The sequence below is a fragment of the Phragmites australis genome, chromosome 3 (assembly GCF_958298935.1).
Source record: "Phragmites australis chromosome 3, lpPhrAust1.1, whole genome shotgun sequence".
NCBI classification, from domain to species: domain Eukaryota; kingdom Viridiplantae; phylum Streptophyta; class Magnoliopsida; order Poales; family Poaceae; genus Phragmites; species Phragmites australis.
In genome coordinates this window covers 37,265,773-37,287,639 of record NC_084923.1, presented here as the reverse complement: position 1 = coordinate 37,287,639, position 21,867 = coordinate 37,265,773, and the positions used below count along the sequence as shown (strand labels likewise).

At 40.7% G+C, this 21,867-nt stretch overlaps 1 protein-coding gene across 1 annotated transcript; it reads left to right on the top strand.

Annotated features, from left to right (window-relative positions):
- Positions 1–3,996: 3,996 nt before the first annotated feature.
- Positions 3,997–13,487, top strand: LOC133912949 (serine/threonine-protein phosphatase BSL2 homolog). Its single transcript, XM_062355940.1, has 21 exons — positions 3,997–4,851; positions 5,788–5,848; positions 6,010–6,088; positions 6,434–6,513; positions 6,592–6,686; positions 6,791–6,890; positions 7,255–7,324; positions 7,843–7,944; positions 8,034–8,115; positions 8,605–8,784; positions 9,822–10,095; positions 10,204–10,447; positions 10,613–10,783; positions 11,055–11,293; positions 11,507–11,591; positions 11,686–11,784; positions 11,869–12,068; positions 12,150–12,225; positions 12,316–12,451; positions 12,533–12,669; positions 12,765–13,487. The coding sequence occupies exons 1-21, from the start codon at positions 4,449–4,451 to the stop codon at positions 12,849–12,851; spliced, it is 3,000 nt and encodes a 999-aa protein (XP_062211924.1). The 5' UTR covers positions 3,997–4,448; the 3' UTR covers positions 12,852–13,487.
- The last annotated feature ends 8,380 nt before the right edge of the window (positions 13,488–21,867 follow it).

Here is a 21,867-nt window from a genome sequence, read left to right as displayed (position 1 = left end):
TTCAAGTTTGGACTTGAACTAGATTGCAACTAATAATCAAATCTCAAAGTGGTTCAAATGAGTCACACGACGTAAGTGCTTAACTCGATTAGGAAAGTTTGGGCTAAGTGTGTCCCACAGCTCTAAACATTTTGTGATGAGCAAGTTTACCGAATTAAATGTCTTTTGGTCTGTATAGATATTTTTTGTAAGATTGTTTTTTCTGCCACCTGAGTCTTGCACTTTAGTGGTTTTAAAAGGTGTGTCAAAATTTCCTTTTGCTAGTGTGACACATTTCGATGGCTTTAATGCTGGGTCTACAATCGAACTTGATGGAGAATTAGGGCATCTTTAGGATTGCTAAAAAAATATGTAGAGTGTGATAAATTTTCATATGATTTGAATATCTACTCCATCCATCTGAGGGTGAAGAAATAATAAGATCCTAAAGTCAAGGATTTTATTTGCTTTGAGTTCAAGAAGCGAAAAAAGAAGCATAATTAAGCTCATCTAATGGCTATCTTTGTAGCGGTAATCAAAGGGCAAGAGGAGAGAGAGTAAGAAGAGGCTGTCGTGGAAAAGCTTCCAACGTTGCCACCACCATTGCGTCTCTGTTATGGTTAGAGTGGTGCTACAGTGAATTGGGCAACATTTGATACACTCAATGTGGAGAAAGCTGATGAAGGAGATTAATTAGAAAATGTACAAGTGAATGGCAACTAGCGAACTGCCTTGGAGTAAGCAAAATCAACGGCTATGGAAGGTTGCACCGAGGGAGAGAAGGTGAGAGGGAGAGAGATGAGTTGTTGGATTTCTTTTGGCAAGTTGAATAGAAATGATATCTTTCTCTAAGGTAATACATTGTTGGTTAATTTTTGAGACATGCGAGGAACCAGAGAGAACATTAGAAATTTAGCTCTTGCATGCATAACCCTTGCTATTCCTAAGATCATCCACATTGTTGCAATTTAGCAATGCTAGCTAACATTTTTCCCTCTTTGGCTTCGATGTCGGCCATTACAACATGCGATGACAAGACAAGGATTCATGGCATCACTGTATTTAGATGTAGTTGTTTTGATGCTAAGTCATCATAAATATTATGGATCCACGAGTAAATGTAACGAGGGGGAGAAGGGAGAATAAGACAGGAGGAAAAAAAAAGATGATATTAAAATTAATCGAGGGTCTTATTATGAAGAGGGAAGAGATGTAAATGTCCGAAGAGAAAATCATACCTAACATTTGTGTGACGTGGTATTGGGATGGTCGAACTGCCCATGAGACCTCAAATATTTATACACAATCATTGGGGTTTTAGAGAAGGATGTCTCCACAACAATCACTTGAGATTTTGCATATCCCTTTGTCAATTATTGTAATAATTGGATCTAGATCCAACCCTTTGGATCTAACTTCTCCTTTCACCTTAACCCCACCCACCTCCCCTCTCTCTCTTTGTTTTCATCGATGCATCCGACATCCAATGTCACATCACAACCGAGGATGCCCACCTTGCACCGACGATGCCTGTTAGGGGAAGCTCCCTGACGTTCCTCCTCCCTCCTCCCTCCCCTCACACGTCTCCTCCCTTGTCAGCATGTTCTTCTTCAACTCTAGCATGTTCTTCTTTGACCCTGTTTGACACCCCCGCTGCCACCTCGACTGGCTCCAACGCCATGACACCCCTGCTGACCTTCATCATCCACCAACGGTCATCTACCACTGTGGCGAGCGGCACCCCTGGCGCCAACTAACACCGTCGGTCCAACCAACCTCCCTCGACCATCCCTATAAACCTATCAGTGCAAGGTTATCCCCACCCTCAAACTCTAAATCTCAGAGATTTGCAAATATGTTTAGAGAATGTTTCTAGATTTGCAAATATGTTTAGAGAATGTTTCTCTCCCTTGCAAAATGGCTTATTTATTATCTCTCGATAACTTCAACCGCTGTAGAAAGGTTAATGATCATTTTGGAGATGTGCTTGGGAGCCGTGTTCTATTTAATCGCTTGAAATGACGGTAGATGCACTCGTTTCAGTGATGCAAGATGCTTCTATTCGGCATGGTACAAATGACGTCACCACATCCAAGAGTCTCTTTGTAGGGCTCCATCTAATCTAAATTCTATGTGAGAGTGATTCTTAAAAAAAGTAATTCTGTAGCTGATTCTCTAGGGTAAATTTTATGGAGAAAATAATTTTGTGGAGGAAGTGAATCAGGAGAAGTAGATTTTTTAGCTCCCAGCATCTAGTTTATTTTAAAGAATCACTCCTACAAAATCACTTTGGGAGTTAAAATCTGTAAATTGCTATTTGGTATAGCTCTCGCTAATTCCACTCTAGAAACTGATTTGAGAGCTATGTCAAACAAACCTAGGTCTGATCATGAGCAGCGCGACCTGATAAACTTGGCTCAACCTGACCAGTACACATGTCAAGCTCGGGTTTAAAAATAGATCTAAAACTTTAAAAAACCAGAGAAAACCTAAAAAAGCTCAAACCCAACCCGGTAAAACTGATGTCAGGTTAGGCTCAGGCTTATGGCTTTCGTGTCAAAGCCAGACCCGAACCGATCCGACCTTTGAACAAATCTAAAAAGGCCCCAACGGTCCGGCTGCCCGCCTGTGCCCGGTTGACCTCATCAAAACAACTGGGATTTTGGGTTGACATGTCGAGTACCCGGCACCCGGCACCCGTCATCGCGAGACGGCGCGCGCGAGCTGCCTGCCCTGCCCATTCGCTCGCGCGGGGTCCACCCGGCGCGCCTCCCGCTGTCTCCTGCGTCCCGTTCCCCGTCCCGTGGCCGTGGGACCGGCGGGCGCCTCCAGGCAAAGGTCTTCTCGTGGAGTTTCTCCGGAGCTCGGGGTTCGAAGTGGAAAATGCTGCGCTGCGCGTGCTCGTTGGGGCGATCCGGGCCGTCCAACGCCGCGACAGCTGTCTCCTTGCCGCGGTCCGCGCTCGCCGGGCACGGCGCCCCGCTCGTGGCGAGGCCGCCAAGAACGTTAACGGCCGGGCCTTTTCTTTTCTTTTTGAGCGCTCTTTCTTTTAGTTTTCTTTTGTCGTCTGGCGTTGAGCATGTGCGTCCTCGGGTTCTCGCGGTTTCCTGTCGGTAAGCTCGTAGTACAAAATAGCCTGGTCCCCAGTTGGTCTGTGCTGTACTTCCAATACTAAATCTTGTAGTCCTAAAAAAAGAAATCTTATGTCGATCTCAAAGAATCATACGTCTCTGTTGGGTCTAGGAGAAAATAGGGCAATAGAGAGCTATATTCGTCGCATTTGTCCACACATTTTGGTTCGCAATCCATTGACACAAATGTTTTCATGACCTCTTAGTTGCGAATCCTCACATACATCCTTCAAAAGCAACCATTTTTCTATTACAATTAGGATTTATCAGTCAAATATAAACATATGCTCATCGATCCGCTGCTAGGTTGGTTGGTGCAATGGGTAGCAGTCTGCTGCTAGGTTAATTGGTGCGATGGGTAGCAGTGGAGGCTCTCGAGTCTTAGCTTTTTGGATCTGCTACTCTGTTGGTTAAAACCTGACTAGATCATCAATTATGTACAAAATAAATGCTCCACTTGAACATATGCTACATTATATTCAACTTATGCGAACCATTTATGTAATCATAATACAAGCCATACCGTCCAACAATTAAGATTAGGAACATTACTCCATAGCTTCTTGTTTGTTCTAAAGATTTGTTACATTACAATAATCAAACCATCCCACACAATTGACCTCACTTGATAAATACTCAAACTTTACAATGCAACACCAAATCGAGCTTCCACACTGACGCCGATCACCATTATTTTATTGATGCACCTATTTCTGCAAATTTTAGATTTTAGCTAATATTTTTGTAATTTTTCAATAAAACTATATCATTTGAAATTTTTTCCTCCGATCACCACACTGGGCTCCATTTCAAAACGAACGAAGCGCGAGGGCTAAACGGTAAAACGGCACTAAACAAAAACAAAAAAGACGTTGCTAAATTTCCTTTCCCATTTCCACTCTTCTCTTTTCTCTCTCTTCCACCTCGTCCTCCCGTCCCCCCTCCACTCCAACCAAGCCAAGCCAACCCAACGCCTGGCCGTCCCCAGATTTGCAGCTCGCCCCAGCGAATCCTCCGAATTACCCCATCCCTTGCCACGCCGCGCGCTGCCCGCGGTCTCCGGAGCGGAGCGGCCCCTCCCCTCACCGCAATTCCCGAGGCCTTCCGGCCTTGGTGCTCTCGCCTCCCTCGCCTAGCTCCTTCGCGATCGCGCCGCGCCGAGGCGGAACGCGGACGAATCACGCTGCCCGGGCGGGAATCTAGGCTTCCGCCGATGGAGCCCGCGGCGTAGGGCGGGGTCCCTGCCTGCGTCGCTGGCGCGTGGGAGATCTCGCCGCCTCCAAACCCTAGCGGGAGAGGCGGCTGGAGGCTCGCCTCTAGTAGCTCGTGGCGGCGGCCATGGACGTCGACCCGCGCATGACGACAGAGTCCGACTCCGACTCCGACGCAGCGGCCGCGGCCGCGCACGGGGGCAGCGCCGGAGGCTCCGGGTCTGGGAGCGAGACCTCGTCGTCGTCCGCACCGTCCTCGCCCGGGACGCCCGCTGCAGCCCCGAATCCGGCGGCGGTCGGGGCGGCGGGGCCGAGGCCAGCGCCGGGGTACACGGTGGTAAACGCGGTCATCGAGAAGAAAGAGGACGGCGCGGGGTGCCGGTGCGGGCACACGCTCACGGCGGTGCCGGCCGTAGGGGAGGAGGGAACGCCGGGGTACATCGGCCCACGGCTGATCCTGTTCGGAGGGGCCACCGCGCTCGAGGGAAACTCTGCCACGCCGCCCTCTTCGGCCGGGAGCGCGGGGATCCGTATGACTTCTATCTTATTGCTTGTGGTTTCTGATTTTGGAATGTTAGTCTCGCCGCTTGGGTTATTCTGGGCAAGTTTGGGATTCGGTTAGGTGCCACTCTGGGCTGAATTTTGGATACGGTGATAATTTGGAGAATGTTTCGTTCTCTGATTTATGAAGTCCGAGAATTCATTTTTGAGATGGATTTACGGGCCGAATGTGATTTGCTGAGAACTCTTGTTGTTTAATGGTGGCAACCAATATCGAGTGTCACCTGGAAGTTAAGAGTTTGTTTAATTACTCACGACAGAAATATAAATTATAAAGGAATCACGTCATTTCAGATGCTACTTTGACTAGGAGGTAATAATCCTTTTCGAGGAATTGACTTGAATTGAATTTCATTTCATTGGTGAAAATAATAAATTCACGTGCTGTTGGGTGGTTTGCGATGTCAAAGTGAGCTGGAATGTGCAATGCTATTGTATATAGAGATTAAATTGAATAGTGCTACGTTTTTGTCTCTTTCAAGAATTTGTTGCCTGATAGTTTTGCTTTCGTCACTCTACTGGCAACTCTTGCTAGATGTTTGTAGGGTTATTTGTTCAGTTTTCTTGATGGAACATTTAATTGTCTCGGAGATGTATTGGGTGTTATCCATGGTACACTTTATCTTTTTATGTATGTTCTATTACTCTAGTAGGAGGAACCTTTTTTGGTTAGGAGGTGAATAAAACTGCTTCAAGACTGACATTGATCTGAAACTTAAAGGCTTTATTCTTTGGGTTGCCATTTGGAAACTTTCTCTAGCGTACGAGAGGAATACAGTTGCTTGGAAGAGTAAACCATAGTTTAGAATGGAAAAACAAAGCAGATTTTCTGTGGGCGTGGAATGCTAATTTTATTTCCAAGTCAAATGTAAAAGTGGATTCCTCACTGATGTCTTCCATTGCAGGTCTTGCTGGTGCCACAGCAGATGTCCATTGTTATGATGTGATATCTAACAAATGGAGCAGGTAGAGTATTCCATAAGTGGTTTTGATCTTTTTCAGCATTCAGTACTTGGTGCACTGCTTTAGTTAAGTTTTCAAACTTGTATTGGTTAGGGTAACATGATAATTATATTGCTAATATGAAGAAATCCTTGAATATATCTAACCACAACATCCTTTGTTAGGCTTACCCCACTTGGGGAGCCTCCTTCACCAAGAGCTGCACATGTGGCAACTGCGGTTGGAACCATGGTGGTCATTCAGGTATTTCTTTCTCTTTACAACTGGTTGCATTATTTTGTTGACTAGGTTGATATTGAATTTATTGTTTTTACAAACCAACCTGTTATTTTGACTAAATATTTGTCACCTTTTTATTTGTGGCATAAATATTTGTCATATTTTTAAATTCGTCCCCACCTTATCACCACACCTATAATATCTCCAAGCAAATCCAATGAAGGTAGCTAGTAGTTGATGCATCTAGTAAAATACAGGTACTAGATTGTCAGAGACCATCTTGGTTCTTTAGCGTTAACTGAATGTTCATGAGGGTGGACCTCTGGACGCTAAAATCTCATCTCTATTTTTATTCTTCTTACGATTCAGGGTGGAATTGGCCCTGCTGGTTTATCTGCAGAGGATCTCCATGTTCTGGACCTTACACAGCAACGACCACGATGGCACAGGTGATTATTATTCTCGACTGACTTGAGTTTATAATTGCAGTTATTTGTATTGTTGCTGAAGGTCCTACATGCATGTAGAGTGGTGGTTCAAGGACCTGGTCCAGGTCCACGATATGGTCATGTGATGGCCTTGGTTGGGCAGAGGTTTTTGTTGACTATTGGTGGAAATGATGGTAATCCATAGCTACCGTAAACATTTGTAAAGTTCCAATTTATACTTTCCTGCACTTACCCACTCTGAATGGTGTCAATACTGGAACCATTTTCACATCTTTAGGGAAGCGACCCCTGGCGGATGTTTGGGCCCTTGATACCGCAGCTAAGCCATACGAATGGAGGAAACTTGAACCTGAAGGTGAAGGACCGCCGCCATGCATGTAAGTATGCCAACAGGAATAGGAACTGATTTTGTGTTGTGAAGTATATTAAATTAATGAGCTACAAATAATTTATTAGAGTCACTGACTTGAAAAACTTTAAATATATCTGTGACAAGACATTATCGTATTGACGGTCTCATGTGTATTACCTTATGAATTTTCTATCAGACTATCTGCAATTCGATCTGCTATTTATTTTGTATGGCAGAGTAGCATGATATGGCAGTGTTAACCCACCATGTTGCCCAATCAGTTTCTTGTGATCCGACCTCTGCATTTAGGTGTCACTCTTTTAGTGTTTTTACTGGAATAGTTAGTTTTGATATTCCTTTTCTAATTGTCCTGTGGTGCTGTTGTTCAGGTATGCCACTGCAAGCGCACGCTCTGATGGTCTTCTCTTACTTTGTGGTGGGAGGGATGCCAATAGTGTGGTAAGTGCCTGCTATTTACCGGACCTTTTCCGCCCATCACTCTCTGTGCCCAACTCGCCGGCTGGCCCACCGCCTGGAGTGCATGGAACCGATTATTTTTTAGCTTTGGGCCCCATCTTGCAGTAGGAACCGATGTCACACACTGTGAGGGAAAGCAAATTGAAGCGTCACTATTGAGATTACGTTTCAAGCATTGCTTGTGAGCTAGCACGTTGTGGAAGGCCTTAGTTCTCCTGTAAATAATCCCTTTGACAAGTAGCAACCTTTTCAGTCAGTGGAGCATAGTTTTATGCTGTGGAGATGTCTATTTGTGCTTGAATTAAGAAAAGCAGTACAAGAACTCTATTGCATTTATGCAACAACAATTTATGTTTATGTTTTCTACTCTAATCATTACTTCTAGTTCTATAACCTAAATATAACACCCTATTTGTCAAATATCACTATTAGTACTTGTCATCGATTTCAGATCAAATATTAGTTCTATTCTTATATGTGTACTTTTGCAAAATCGCCAGCCCCTATCAAGTGCATATGGTCTTGCAAAACATAGAGATGGGCGCTGGGAGTGGGCAATTGCCCCTGGTGTCTCTCCATCACCCAGATACCAACATGCAGCTGTAAGCTATTGCTCAATCTCCTTATTTTTGTTAAACAAAAAGTCCCCAGTGTGGTCCTTGTGTAATCCTTGCTATTTGCTGGTATTTAGGTTTTTGTGAATGCACGTCTTCATGTGTCAGGAGGGGCTCTTGGAGGTGGGCGGATGGTAGAAGACTCCTCGAGTGTTGCAGGTTCCAGTTTAAGACCTTGAAGTTACTCACATGTTTAATTTGTCAAGTTAAGAAGTACCTTTTTGAAAAGTATCCTATACTTCCATAACTGGTGCCTGTCAGAAATGTCTCAGTGGAAAGTTGTTTCCTTTGTAAACACATCTAAAAAAGTGTTATCTCCTGTTGCGAATTTCAAATATCCATTTCTTTCAAAATATCTGCAATGTAGATATACTTGAATACTCTAAGTACTCTAGTTACTTTCAACATTGGTCAATCATAGCTACTTGCTAATGATGTCAATATGATGTCCTGTATTCTTTTCTGTTAACTATGATGGTGTGTTGATACCACCCAGTTCTTATTCTTTGGCTAGAATTTGAATTATGTTGGCTTGTTTGGTATAAGTATCCACATTGCTGTTAGAACAGGTAGTTACTTACTGTGGCAACCTATCAATGGCAAGTGGTCTTTTTATTCATATAATTTGTGCTATTCTACCTGTTTCAGTATTAGACACTGCTGCTGGAGTCTGGTGCGACACAAAGTCAGTTGTTACAACTCCCAGGACGGGAAGGTATAGTGCAGATGCAGCAGGAGGAGATGCTGCTGTTGAGCTAACACGACGGTGCAGGCATGCAGCCGCTGCTGTTAATGATCTTATATTCATCTATGGAGGTTTACGAGGAGGTAAGATAACTGGGTTAGTGTTCCATGTTTGATATCTGACATTGAGTGTCATCGATGACACATGCATTTTTTTTTCCACTGCCCAATGTGTCCAATTTCCCCACCTTTTGCTGGCTGACCACTGTTGCTGTCTCTTGTTGCAAATTGACCATGGCTTACCCATTTAGCATTATACTATGTAGTTTGTACTGCATGAGATTAACTTTACAGGGTCATCATGCCATTGTTTTTGAAATTGGCAGTCTAGTTGCGATTTCGTTAATGATTCGACACATACCATCCTTCTTTTTTCACTCTGTTCCATGAGATGCCATAAATGATTATCTAAATAAATAAAATGTGTGATCTTGATATAAATGATTGCCTAAATGCTAATGTTAACATTTACTTTATTATTGAGCTTAAATATATGAAATAGAATCAAATGCTTTTGATGAGGCTGCGTGCTATTATATATTTGGCCTTGCATAGATTCCTGCTTCTTGGGCTGCAATCTGCATAGATCAATCTTGCTGAAGTGTAAATATCAGTGATAATAATTTTTGAGATGCAACTGATAATAGATGTTATAATCAGCTCACATGCTACTCGATTATGGATGGATGCACACTAAACTTTTATATGTAGTCCCCGCAATCTTATATCATGTTTACGGCTTTACGCAGTTTATGTGATGTTTTCGTCCACTTGCTGTGCCATCTTTCATGCACTCATTTGTTGAGAGTATACTGTGGTATTGAGTGGCAACTACACATTCTGAATTTTGGTTACCACACATAATTATATATTTTTCATGCTGTGTGGGTTTGATTCCTTTCAAGTTTGCATTTGCATTCTCATAATCTTATATTTGAAGCACTTAAACAGTTATGGCATAATTGCTATGCTTTGCACCTGAATTACAATTGGATAAAACTATTGTTCAGTTCCTCCTATTGACTAATAGGGATCACGTTCATAATATTTCTAGCATTGCATGATAGAGTTTAATGCACTGTTGCTTATTCGTTGCTAACTTTATAGAGTTGCTATTGTAGGGGTACTTCTGGATGATCTTCTTGTGGCTGAAGATCTTGCTGCTGCTGAAACAACAACTGCTGCTAATCATGCGGCAGCAAGTGCAGCAGCCACTAGTATGCAGGCTGGAAGAGCACCTGGAAGGTATGCTTACAATGAGGAACGAACAAGACAAACAGCTACGGAATCAGGTCCTGATGGAGCTGTAGTTCTCGGGACTCCAGTTGCACCGCCTGTAAATGGAGACATGTATACTGATATTAGTCCCGAGAATGCTTTGCTGCAGGGACAGAGGTACATATCATTACTTTTTATGAATGTGTTCTTGTGATGTTTCGTCAGCAAATTAATATTATTTTTTTCGTAGCTAGTTCATTCTGATGTGTTTAAAATGTTCCACAGGAGATTAAGCAAAGGTGTGGATTATTTAGTTGAAGCATCAGCAGCAGAGGCGGAGGCAATCAGTGCTACGTTAGCTGCTGTGAAGGCCAGGCAGGTTAATGGTGAGATGGAGCAGTTGCTTGACAAGGAGCAGTCTCCAGACTCCACATCAAGCAGTAAACATTCCAGCCCCATCAAACCAGAGAGTGCTCTGTCTAACAACATGACAGCTCCAGCACCTGGGGTTCGCTTGCACCATAGAGCTGTGAGTAGAATACATGTTGCATTTTGTTTTTCACTTAGTAGTTATGTTTAATTGGGCAATTTAGTTTCATGGAAGTCAATGTACTTGCTATTACCAGCCTAACAGTAAGTTATTTGCATGATTGCATTACACTTCGTTTCTATTTTTCCCATTTTTCCCTTGCAGGTTGTGGTGGCTGCCGAAACTGGAGGTGCCTTAGGTGGCATGGTCAGACAACTATCAATTGACCAGTTTGAAAATGAAGGAAGAAGGGTCAGCTATGGCACCCCTGAGAATGCAACTGCAGCAAGGAAGTTACTAGATAGGCAAATGTCTATTAATAGTGTTCCTAAAAAGGTACTTTTGCTTTCCATTAGTAAAATAGGTTCACAATTAAACTAAACTAAAAATGCTCTTTGAGTTAAATAAGAAATGCCTTTTGCTTTCTGCATGATAAATGATTAGAAACTCAGCAGATGGACAGCTTTGATACTCCTTGTACCGGCATTTAATGATGTAGAAATTCTAATGCTCATTAGTTGTTGAGTTAGATGAAAGCTGCCTAGCTTCTTCTCATCTACTTAATCACTTGTTACCTTTTGATGTGTCTGCTGAAATTTTTATTTAGGTAATTGCATCTCTGTTGAAACCTCGTGGCTGGAAGCCCCCTGTCCGAAGGCAGTTCTTCTTGGACTGCAATGAGATTGCAGATCTGTGTGATAGTGCTGAGAGAATATTTTCAAGCGAACCAAGTGTTTTGCAGCTTAAAGCCCCTGTTAAGATATTCGGTGATTTACATGGACAATTTGGAGACCTTATGAGGTTGTTTGATGAATATGGTGCCCCTTCGACAGCAGGAGATATCGCGTAAGTGTTTCTTTCGTTTGAGATCATGGAAATGATGCACTTATGCATCTCTTATAATTAATTATCATGTTTTTTATATGCCAAGATTTTTTAACCATTCAGCATGCCAAAATGACTGAATTCTTGATCCACGTTTTTTATGGTCTTTGTCTGATGCCAAATTTCTTCTTTTCTGGTCTTCAGCTCATTTTTTTTATTTTTCCTAACCTGCAGTTACATTGATTATCTCTTCTTGGGAGACTATGTAGATCGCGGCCAGCATAGTTTAGAAACTATTACTCTTCTTCTTGCATTGAAGGTATCATACTGTGCACTTACCTTCAAGCTATGTAGACTTGTTATGATGCAGTAGTCTGTTTAAGGTATAATATTCAAACTACTGTATATTTCAGGTTGAATATCCTCAAAATGTACATTTGATTCGTGGAAATCATGAAGCTGCAGATATCAATGCTTTGTTTGGTTTCCGAATAGAGTGTATAGAGCGAATGGTAACTGACATTTTGTATCCTGCACTTCTTTACAAATTCGCCTAGAATCTCTTGCTTAGGTTGATATTGTTTGCTCAAAAATAGGGTGAGAGAGATGGTATCTGGACATGGCATCGCATGAATAGATTATTCAATTGGCTTCCTTTGGCTGCGCTTATAGAAAAGAAAATCATTTGTATGCATGGTGGCATTGGTCGGTCAATCAACCATGTTGAGCAAATCGAGAATCTTCAAAGACCAATTACGATGGAAGCTGGCTCGGTTGTCCTTATGGATCTTCTATGGTTAGCATTTTCAGCGACTCCTCCAGCTCAACCTTACATGACTGCTATTTATTAAATTTCATGGTCTTGTTCTACTTATAGGTCCGATCCGACAGAGAATGACAGTGTTGAAGGACTGAGGCCCAATGCCCGGGGCCCTGGTCTTGTTACATTTGGGGTTGGTGCTTTTTAATCCATAAGTTGTGTAGGTATTTTGTTGTTTCAACCCTTTCGATTTTCCTAACTTCAATATTTTGTGTTACCACAGCCTGATCGTGTTATGGAATTCTGCAACAACAATGACCTTCAGTTAATCGTGCGAGCACATGAGTGCGTGATGGATGGCTTTGAGCGCTTTGCTCAAGGTCACCTGATCACTCTTTTCTCTGCAACAAATTATTGCGGTGAGAATGAGTTTTGTGACATCTGCTTTCAATCTCTTGGCTTGATTATATGATTTTTTTTTGACATGGATGCGCACACAGGTACTGCAAATAATGCCGGTGCAATCTTGGTTTTGGGTAGAGATCTTGTGGTTGTACCGAAACTAATTCATCCTTTGCCCCCTGCAATTACATCACCCGAGACATCACCAGATCATACTGATGACACATGGATGCAGGTAAAACTATTATTATTGCAAAGGTAGCCCTGTTCTTGAATTGTTTGATGCTTCTATTCACCTCTTAACACCATGACCTGTGAAATGAAATTCAGGAGCTGAATGCTAACAGACCACCAACTCCGACCAGGGGCCGTCCTCAAACGGTATCTAATGATCGAGGCTCTCTTGCCTGGATATAGAAGATTCACCACATATTTGGTTGGTATGATCCATCTGAAGCCTGACTCAGCAGGATCTTGCAATTTTCATTTGTGTTCGAGAGAGAGGCTAGTCCACAGACATACCGAAAGAAAATTATGTACAGGGAGCAAAGTGGACTAGTATAATTGTATAAAGCTGGACGAAGAGAGCTTCATCCAGGACAGTGCTCTCCAATTTGATCCACCGAACACAGAGTAGCAGTGCAAATAGAACTCAGAGTTTATCTGAAGATCCATGGAGGCTTCACTTGTATATACTCAGCTGGGTGGATAGGGTGGTGTGTTTTTTTTTTGCATCCAATTGGAATGGCAAAGGAAATAGTGTTATTGTACTAGGTATTCTTTCCTCTCTTTTCCCACTTTCTGTGGCCTAGAATTTTCGTCATGTTGCAAAGTGTTTTTGAGTTGCCACAGGGATCTGTCTGGTCGGGGTCGGGGTCTGGGTCTGGGTCTAGTCGTGTATAATAGCCTTCCCTCTCATCCTATTCTATGTTGAAACATCCCCCCTCTTCTCTGTAATTTCAGTCTGATACTGATGTGTTTAAAGTTTTGGGTGCCAAACTGAGCTTGTTGTTTGATTTTTTATTAGAGGTAAAGAGCTGTTATCATCTTTGATTTTACGGTGTTCCTTTAGTGAATCGGTTGTTCCTGCTACTCTGTTGTGCTCCGGTTGGCACATTCTGGTGGCTACTTCGATTCACGATGTTCCTTTACTGAATTGGTTGCCCCTGGTTTTTTGGGCGGAACGTTCATCCCATTATACCAAGTCCGCAGCGAGATTGCTGGCCACCATAGATTCAATACAAGGGGCCGTATCAGGCCATAAGATCGTACTGCCCAAATCCAGATTTGCTCCTTGGAATTGGTTGTTCCTGCTACTCGGGTGACTATTGTCGGGTGGCTTATTCTGTTCTCATGTGCTGACATGGACCTAACTGCTACGCCGTGTTGGAGCTGACGCTCCAGTCTGCAATGGAAGCATGAGTGAGCAAAGCTCTCTTGTTTCTTCTTATTAAATAAGAATCGAACAAAACGAGAGGATCTATAATTATATTAGTAATTAACCAACAAAAAGCCTCTTCATTCGTTCTCAAAGTCTAAAAATTATCATTTTAATTAGAAAAAAGAAAGTAAAGTATCCTTCTACGTGTTTATAAATTATCCATCACTGTAATTAAGAAAAATAAATCCAAAATACTCTCATATCTGCTTCACTATTACCCACATATGTCATTATTAAAAAAATGAAGCCAATCTATATATTAGTAATTTGCCAACAAAATAAGTCTCCTTTGCCCTCAAGGTCTAGAAATTACCACGTTAATCTGAAAAAAAGAACAAACTGTCCCTATATATTTTCATAAATTACCCACCTCTGCTATTACGAAAATAGTAAACCCAAAATACCCACACACACGCTTCTCTATTGCCCACATATGCCATTATTAAAAAAACGAAGACAAGTAATTGGTGGACAAATGAAGTCGCATCATTCGCTCTTAAGGTCTAGAAATTACCACGTTAATTAGAAAAAAGAAACCAAAATGTTCATATACATGCTTATAAATTACACATCACTGCCATTACAAAAAACCCCCAAAATACCCCTATATTTGCTTATCTATTACCCGTGTCTATCATTATTAAAAAAATGAAGCCAAATTTTGGCAAAAAGAGGAATCTAATGTCTCCAAGAAAGCAATGTGTCCCTATACATCTATACTCCTATAAAATGTACGAGTTTAGCAGATCCGATTGATCTTCACCATTCATCCGAGTTGATCAAACGGTCATTGTGCAAAGTTAGACCCTATTCCTCCTTCCGAAAATACATTCAATTTATTTGTCTTCCATACCTAGACATACAATATTTACCCTTTATACATTCCAAAAATACATCCAATCTTTCATTATTTGTCTTCTATAGCTAGATGTCCAATATTTATCTTTCATACATTCACCGCTGGGTTTCTCCAGAGGGTGTGCCGCCTCACACTTTGCCTACATTGTCGAGTTTCTCCAATGGGTACACCGCCTCTTGCACTTCGTCTATAGCTCTGAATTTTTGGAGAGGGTGCACTGTTGCCCGCACGTCGCCTCTACCACCATCTACCACAAAGGTCACCTCCGTCACACTATCTTTACACTAAGGTATCATGTGATAATTATTTTTTCACTCCCTTGCAAATCGGTCACCATCTTGATCTTTCTCACAACATTGCTATAGACGACCGACTATAGACGATATGGTCCCCTCCACCCTCATGTCTAGGTACTCATCATTCTCCTCGCTCCTGAAATTACATGATCATGTTATGAATTCCATGTATGCAAATCTCTCTTTTGTTATGCTATATTCTTTTACTTCTTTAGATTGCTCTATATCCTAAATTGATTCCATATGTGTGAAACACGTATGAAGTTGCTAGTGTTTATAAATTACCCATCATTATCATTAAAAAATAAATCCAAAATATCTTTATACCGAGTTCTCTATTACCCAATCTACCATCATTAAAAAATGAAATTGCGACTCTAATGTCTCCACGCTAGTCCAACCCATCTTGACAACTTGGATATTTTCCCGATGACCCGGTAGTGTGAACAAGCGCGTAAAAAAAAGGTGCCATATCGTATGAAGTGGAAGCAATGCAGGTTCGCAAATTCGTTGAAAACCGATTGTACGAAGTTTGGAAAAAAAAAGCATGCCTTAAAAAGCGTGCAACTCATTTTTTATCTCATGTTAAGAAAAATATTAACATGCAAACAAATATTTTGTGTGTGTAGGGTGTACCTTAAGAGGATCTAAAAGTGCATCTAACCATTAAGTGTGATTTTGGTAATTAATGGTAATACCTATGGACTAACAATATTATTGAGAATTTTTAGTAGGTTGTTCTATAGGTGATGCATGGAGAAAAGATATGCTTCAAGATGAATGAGATTTATGTGATGCTCGGGTAAGTGGTGACAATATCTATGGTCTAACAAGTATGTTGAGAATTATTATTAGGTTATTTCATAGGAGATACATAAGAAATGAAGCATGGATTCATTAAAGATTGACATGAGATCAAAAGAAATGCATCGTTGTCATTGAGCTCTTAGTGATGCTCATGAGAAGAAGGAGAAGCTCATGAAGACTGGCAATAAAAGTGAAGGCCAAGTTGCTTGTGAAGATCAAGTAACTTAGGGTATAAAATTATCAATTAAATTTTATGGACTAACCCATATGTTTTGTGCTTGAGAGTGAGTTGGGGTTATGTTACATAAGAAGGCATGAGTTGAATTAAGATGTTCAATATACCAAGTTAGAAGAGTAAGATCAAGACAAGTTTAGTGGACAACTTACATACTTGAATGCTTGCGGTTCATACCTCGGTGGTGAACAAAGTGAAGTGTGAAGATGTCATATACAAAGTGACTTTCTATGACAAGATAGTTAAGAGCAAGCAATACTCGGGTGTGATGGACCATCTGGTAGTGAAGAGCAAGCAAATGGCTTGGCGCTGAAGGACCAATACGGTGATGAAGGGTGAGTAAAGGCTTTGTGCCATGGACCACGCTATGTCATGAGAAGTTATGAGTGATTCACATCAATCACATAAAGATTAAGAAGGGAAGCAAGGATGAACATCATCATAATCCTTAAGTGAAGAGTTGATGATAAGTCTTGAAGAGCTATGAGAAGCATCGTGACTTGAATAATGTGTTCGTCAAGTCCGGTGGGATTATTCAAGGCAAAGGTATAACTAGAATATGTTTTCTCATTTTGTCGATCTTAAAGAGTTTGGTGGGAGACTGGGTTATAGGTATGCCGCACTATCAAGAGGGACTACCGAAAGTGTTGCTCGATTGTTATGTCGAGTGCTCAAACCATGTGCTTAATACATGACGGGTTTATGTTGAGAGTTCGCTTTAGAAAGTCTGGTGCCAAAAGTGTGGAAGTGTCTAAATTAGGTTTTGAAGTATTCCTAGTTTGATCCAATGTGTTTAAGATTATGAATTCAGTAGGGATGTGTAGCCCTTTGAATAAGCTTTCCGTGGAGTTAAAAATCACTGAAATCGAATTTCGAGATCAAAAGTTATCACCGTTTTTTAGAGGGTCAGTTGGGCTAAACTCGGAAGTTCCAGGTGAGATCCAGGAGTTTCTAGTAGCCGGTACCTCCGAATAAGCTCCGAGCAAGGGTGCTTGGTTTGGGCTTGTTAGTTTTACCTGGAAATTCCAAATTGATCTGGAACCTTCGGATTCTGGAGTCCTGCACCGGAACCTTCGGATGGAGTTCGGGTTGGGTTCTCAGTTGCTGAGGTTGTGTTAACCCAGAAGTTCCGGGTTAGGCCAGAATGCCCTGTAACGACTAGTTTATGACCGTTGGGATTCTTAGTACCCAGAAATTTGAGTTGTACCTGGATTTTGGGTTGTGCAAAATCTGTCCAACTGCTAGTTTTTAAGAGTAGGGTATAAATACCCCTTGTCCTCCTAGCATGTAGGAGGTTACTTGGCTGGGTTTATGATGATGGCGTGAGGTGTTTTGAACTTGGCGTTCCACCTTTGAGTGCTCCATCTCCCTCTCTAACAAGATTTGGTGAGAATCAAGCCTTTGTGGATTAGTCAGTAGAGAGAGAGGTGTGGTGCTTTGATAGCCCATAGATTTCCACATAGGTTGTGTGTGTTTGAGCACTTGGTGTTTCTCATGCACGAGTTTGGGAGTTTGTTACTCTTGGAGCTCCTAGGCATCTAAGCGTCACTGGCGAGCACCCAAGATTGTGGTGTGCCACGGGAAGTTTATGAATATTTGAATTCACCTCCGCAAGGGAAAAAATTAAGAGTGAAAGCCCAAGCTCAAGTGTGACCGAGCTGTGTGAGGAAAATGGTTGAAAGAGACCCGACTCAAATGACCGAGCCCCTCAACGGAGACGTAAGAACCTCAAATGGATGTGTCTGAACTTTGGTAACAAATCAAGTGTCTTTGCGTCTCCTTTACTTTTGTGCTTATTTGCTATATTATTGCTTGCAATTCGTTCTATATCCTTTTGTATATCTTATATAGAATTGACTTGTATGCTTATATCTATATTTATGATATCAATTCTTAAACCCTCTTGCATATCTTGCTTAGAATTGTTATGCGTGTCTATCACCCTAGGATTTCAATCCATCACACTGTTTAAGGTGTTAGAACACTAGCTAAACCCAGTGTGTTTAGGTTCTGAGCTAAACCCAAAAATTTCAGATTAAACCTGGAAGTTTTAGATTATGTATAATCCACTGCAAAGGTTTGAACCTAGAAGTTCCAGATTTTTTATAATCCGTTGCGAAGTTTCAATTTTGTAGGAACACCTATTCATCCTCTCTTGGTGGCATCAGTATCCTTTCAATTGGTATCAGAGTTAAGTTTCTCTTTTAAGGCTTTACCGCATAGGGAGTAAAGACATCGACTAGTGGATTAGTGCACATATAACCACTCCTATTAGATGACTCTAATTATTTTGAGTGGAGTACTCGCATGCTTCATAATTTTAGGACTATGGATCCTCAAATAGAGCAAGTTGTAGATGTGAGCATTTCTTCTCCTAGTAATAAACACATAACATTTGATGAGGAAGAGAAATGCATACATCTCAATGCTCAAGCTACTAATACTTTATTTAATGCTTTGAGCAAAGATGTATTTGACACGATTATACCGCTTGAGGACACTCATCTTATTTGGACAACACTTAAAGAAAGATACGACAAGCCCAAATGGAATGAGGATGTTCTTCCGGAGATATCATTTGGAGAATGCTCTACTTCATCATTACATTATAAAGAGCACCAAATGACTTTCTCCTTTGTCCAAGAGTATGCCACTCCATCATCCACTTCACCAACATTTAACAACGAGTAAGATAATGAAATGGTGAGAGTGATAATTGAGTCCCCAATCCTCTCTTTGGACTCCAACTACAATACTATTAATGAAAATTCCATATATGCTTTGTTGTTGACCCTTGCATATCATCTAGTAAAAAATTACCTATTTATCATGATGATATGGTTAATAATCCTCATTGTAATGCATCTATTTTCATTAGTATTTGTGAGAATAATATTTTGAAGGAAATATAAGCTTACTTGAGACAAAGCTTAGGTGGAAAGGTCTCAAGAAAAATAAAGAAGAAAGGTCCACCTAAGGGAAGATCAAGGAGGATGTGCTATACATGTCGTCTATATGGACATTATAGTATGAATTGTTCTCAACTTAGCAGTGAAGCATCCACTTCCTCAAGATGCTCATCCTCTCGCTCCGATGCTGTATTGTGCCTTATGGCAAAAGGTAAAAACAAATCAATAAGTGAGGATGATAGTGATAGTGCTATTGACGGACTTGGGTTTGATATTTGAGCAAAAATGATATGTCTAAAATGATCAAACTCATGACCAGCACAGAAAGACTAGAAGAAAGCCTTGAGAAGCAAGATGAATTCCTCATTGAGAAAATTGAGGAACATAAAGCCTTAAATGTGAAATATGAAAAACTTTAAGAATCCTATAGTTCTTTATCTAATCTTTATAGAGATATTAAAGTTAAGCATATCTCTCTTATTGATAAATTAGATGTTATGCCTCTAGTGGGTTTAGAAATTTCATGTCCTAATTGTATTGCTTTATCTAAGGACGAATTCACTATCTCTCATATTGATGATACTTGTGCTTCTAACTCTATTTCTCATATAGCATCTATGGAGAAAGATAATGTTGAGCTAAGGGCTCAAGTTGATGAGTTAGCTAGCAAGTATGTGGAACTACAAGAAAACCATGATGAGCTTTTGTGCACTCATAAAAATCTTGTAGCTTCTCATACCAAGCTAGAAATAGCTCATGAGGTAATTCTTACAAAGGTAGAATCATATGAACCTCATGTGGATAATAACACACATTCTTTGCATAATGTAGATTTAACATGTGCTAGTTCTAGAAATTCATCTAATGAAAATTGTAGGATCGATTACACTCTAATAAGGCAATCAGGGTGGGGGGGGGGGTGAATGATCGCAGAAACCAAATTTAAGGATTAATTCACCCAAATCAAAAATTGATTTAAACTCGGTATTCCACTCAAAAAAAATTACATGCTCTAGTAAAAACAATGTAGAGAAAGATTCACTGGTCCGATTGCTCTCAAATTTGGACAGCTAAAACTAGATCCAAATGCAAAACTAAGCCAACAATAATTGATTCAATCGGACAAATGGATCGAGAATTATACCTAGTTGAAGCATACTGTGTCAACCAGAATCGAGTAGATCGAAACCTAGTTGAGTTGACCAAAAAGCTACTCGAGATCAAACAAAAACCACTTGAAATTTTCTCAGATCAAACACTAGATATTCTAGCAAGGTTTTGAGTGGATTAAACTAAGATGAAACTTGATAGAAACACGAAATCAAAAACCAAAACCAAGTACGCAAAATATAGAACAAAAAGAAAATTTCGAGTCAGCAACTCATCAACTTACGAAACTTAATTTTCATTGCATAGATGAGTTTACAAGATGCCTCTTCAAAGTATCCAACAAATACTTCCACAAAATCTCAAACCCTAGACAAATCTACTCACCAGATCAGAAGTCTAAATCTGATCTCGTTCTTGGTGCACCTTACCCTGACCGAGACCCTCTCAATATATAGCCTTCCAAACCATCCTTGGTTTGGAAACAACCTGGTCATATCCTATCCGGACACAAACCATACCAAGACACATCCACCCATAACCAAATTCAGCTCATTCTCGAGTCCAACTCAGACTAACACTCGATTCTTTATGGGACTAGACTCTTTGACGAATCAGATCATAGCATGACCTTGCCATGTACTCGAACGACTCCATCATCCGAACACACAATCTGGTTGCCCACAACCTCGTGTACATCTGCCCTTCTCCGTAATGCACCTAATCATACACATGCAACCTTGTCTTCACGTACACTGTTCTCTAGCCCGAATGTCTTGTATGACATCCTTGATCACTATGACCTTAGTTACTCCTGAACCTAGTCGCTGAACCTCAGTTCTTCCCTAAACTTAGTTTGCCAATCCATCATCGACCACGTTTGCCTTCGAGCAACACCTGCACATGAATCAACAAACGAGTACGAGCACAAGTCCTTCCCGACTTGACTCAAGATCAGTTTACGTAACACTACTCACACGAGTATATTGCATCACCTCTACGCTAACACCAGCGTATAAGCATATCTAAGCAACAACTTAGTAACTCATGAACATTATCCTAATGTCATTAAGCTAAATATTTTGCTATGCCAATTTCATCATCCAAAACAATTTTTCATCACATGATCTCACAATCTCCCCCTTGATGAAAACATTGGCAACCCTCATATGAACATTGGTAACCTCTTAACAAACATGATTTTGATTTGAAAATCAAACGCAAAGTGAAATAAAAATCAAGAAAAATTTCCAACACAGAAAATCTCTCCCCCTTTGAGGAAAAAAAAACAAAAAATTCTCCTGAATGAGTAACTCTCTCCCCTTTGGCAATGATTTCATCAAAAATTCAAGAGAGATAATCATTTTTTTTTGTTTTTATCATAATGAGCATCGTAGATCAGCCACTTATATAAAAGTTACTCGACCAAACAACACTATCAAGAATATCTACACCAACCCGTCTATACATGTAAAAATATAGTGTGAGCACATCTTATCAAGTATAATTAATGATTTATTTGCAAGGCATGATCTGTTAATCTTTACTACTCTAATCCTCAAATCATATGCTATCAAAAACATGGATACAAAAAGTATGTCATTGTTTTGATTAAAATCACATGTAACAAGATACCAATTGTGTTGTCAAGAACATCTCATATTATTTTGCAAGGAATTATATGCACTATCAAACTTATTCTATCCAACCATGATAGGACTATGTCAAAGACAATCAGAAGCTTAAGACAATGGTTACGGTCATACACGACTTCTTCCA

What these genes read in the sequence shown, in the direction of transcription:
- LOC133912949 (XM_062355940.1), top strand. Translation starts at nt 4,449, where the DNA reads ATGGACGTCGACCCGCGCATGACGACAGAGTCCGACTCCGACTCCGAC. An exon ending in TTAATAGTGTTCCTAAAAAG is followed by an intron (nt 10,784 to 11,054) that starts GTACTTTTGCTT and finishes ATTTTTATTTAG; the next exon opens with GTAATTGCATCTCTGTTGAA. An exon ending in CTCTTCTTCTTGCATTGAAG is followed by an intron (nt 11,592 to 11,685) that starts GTATCATACTGT and finishes TGTATATTTCAG; the next exon opens with GTTGAATATCCTCAAAATGT.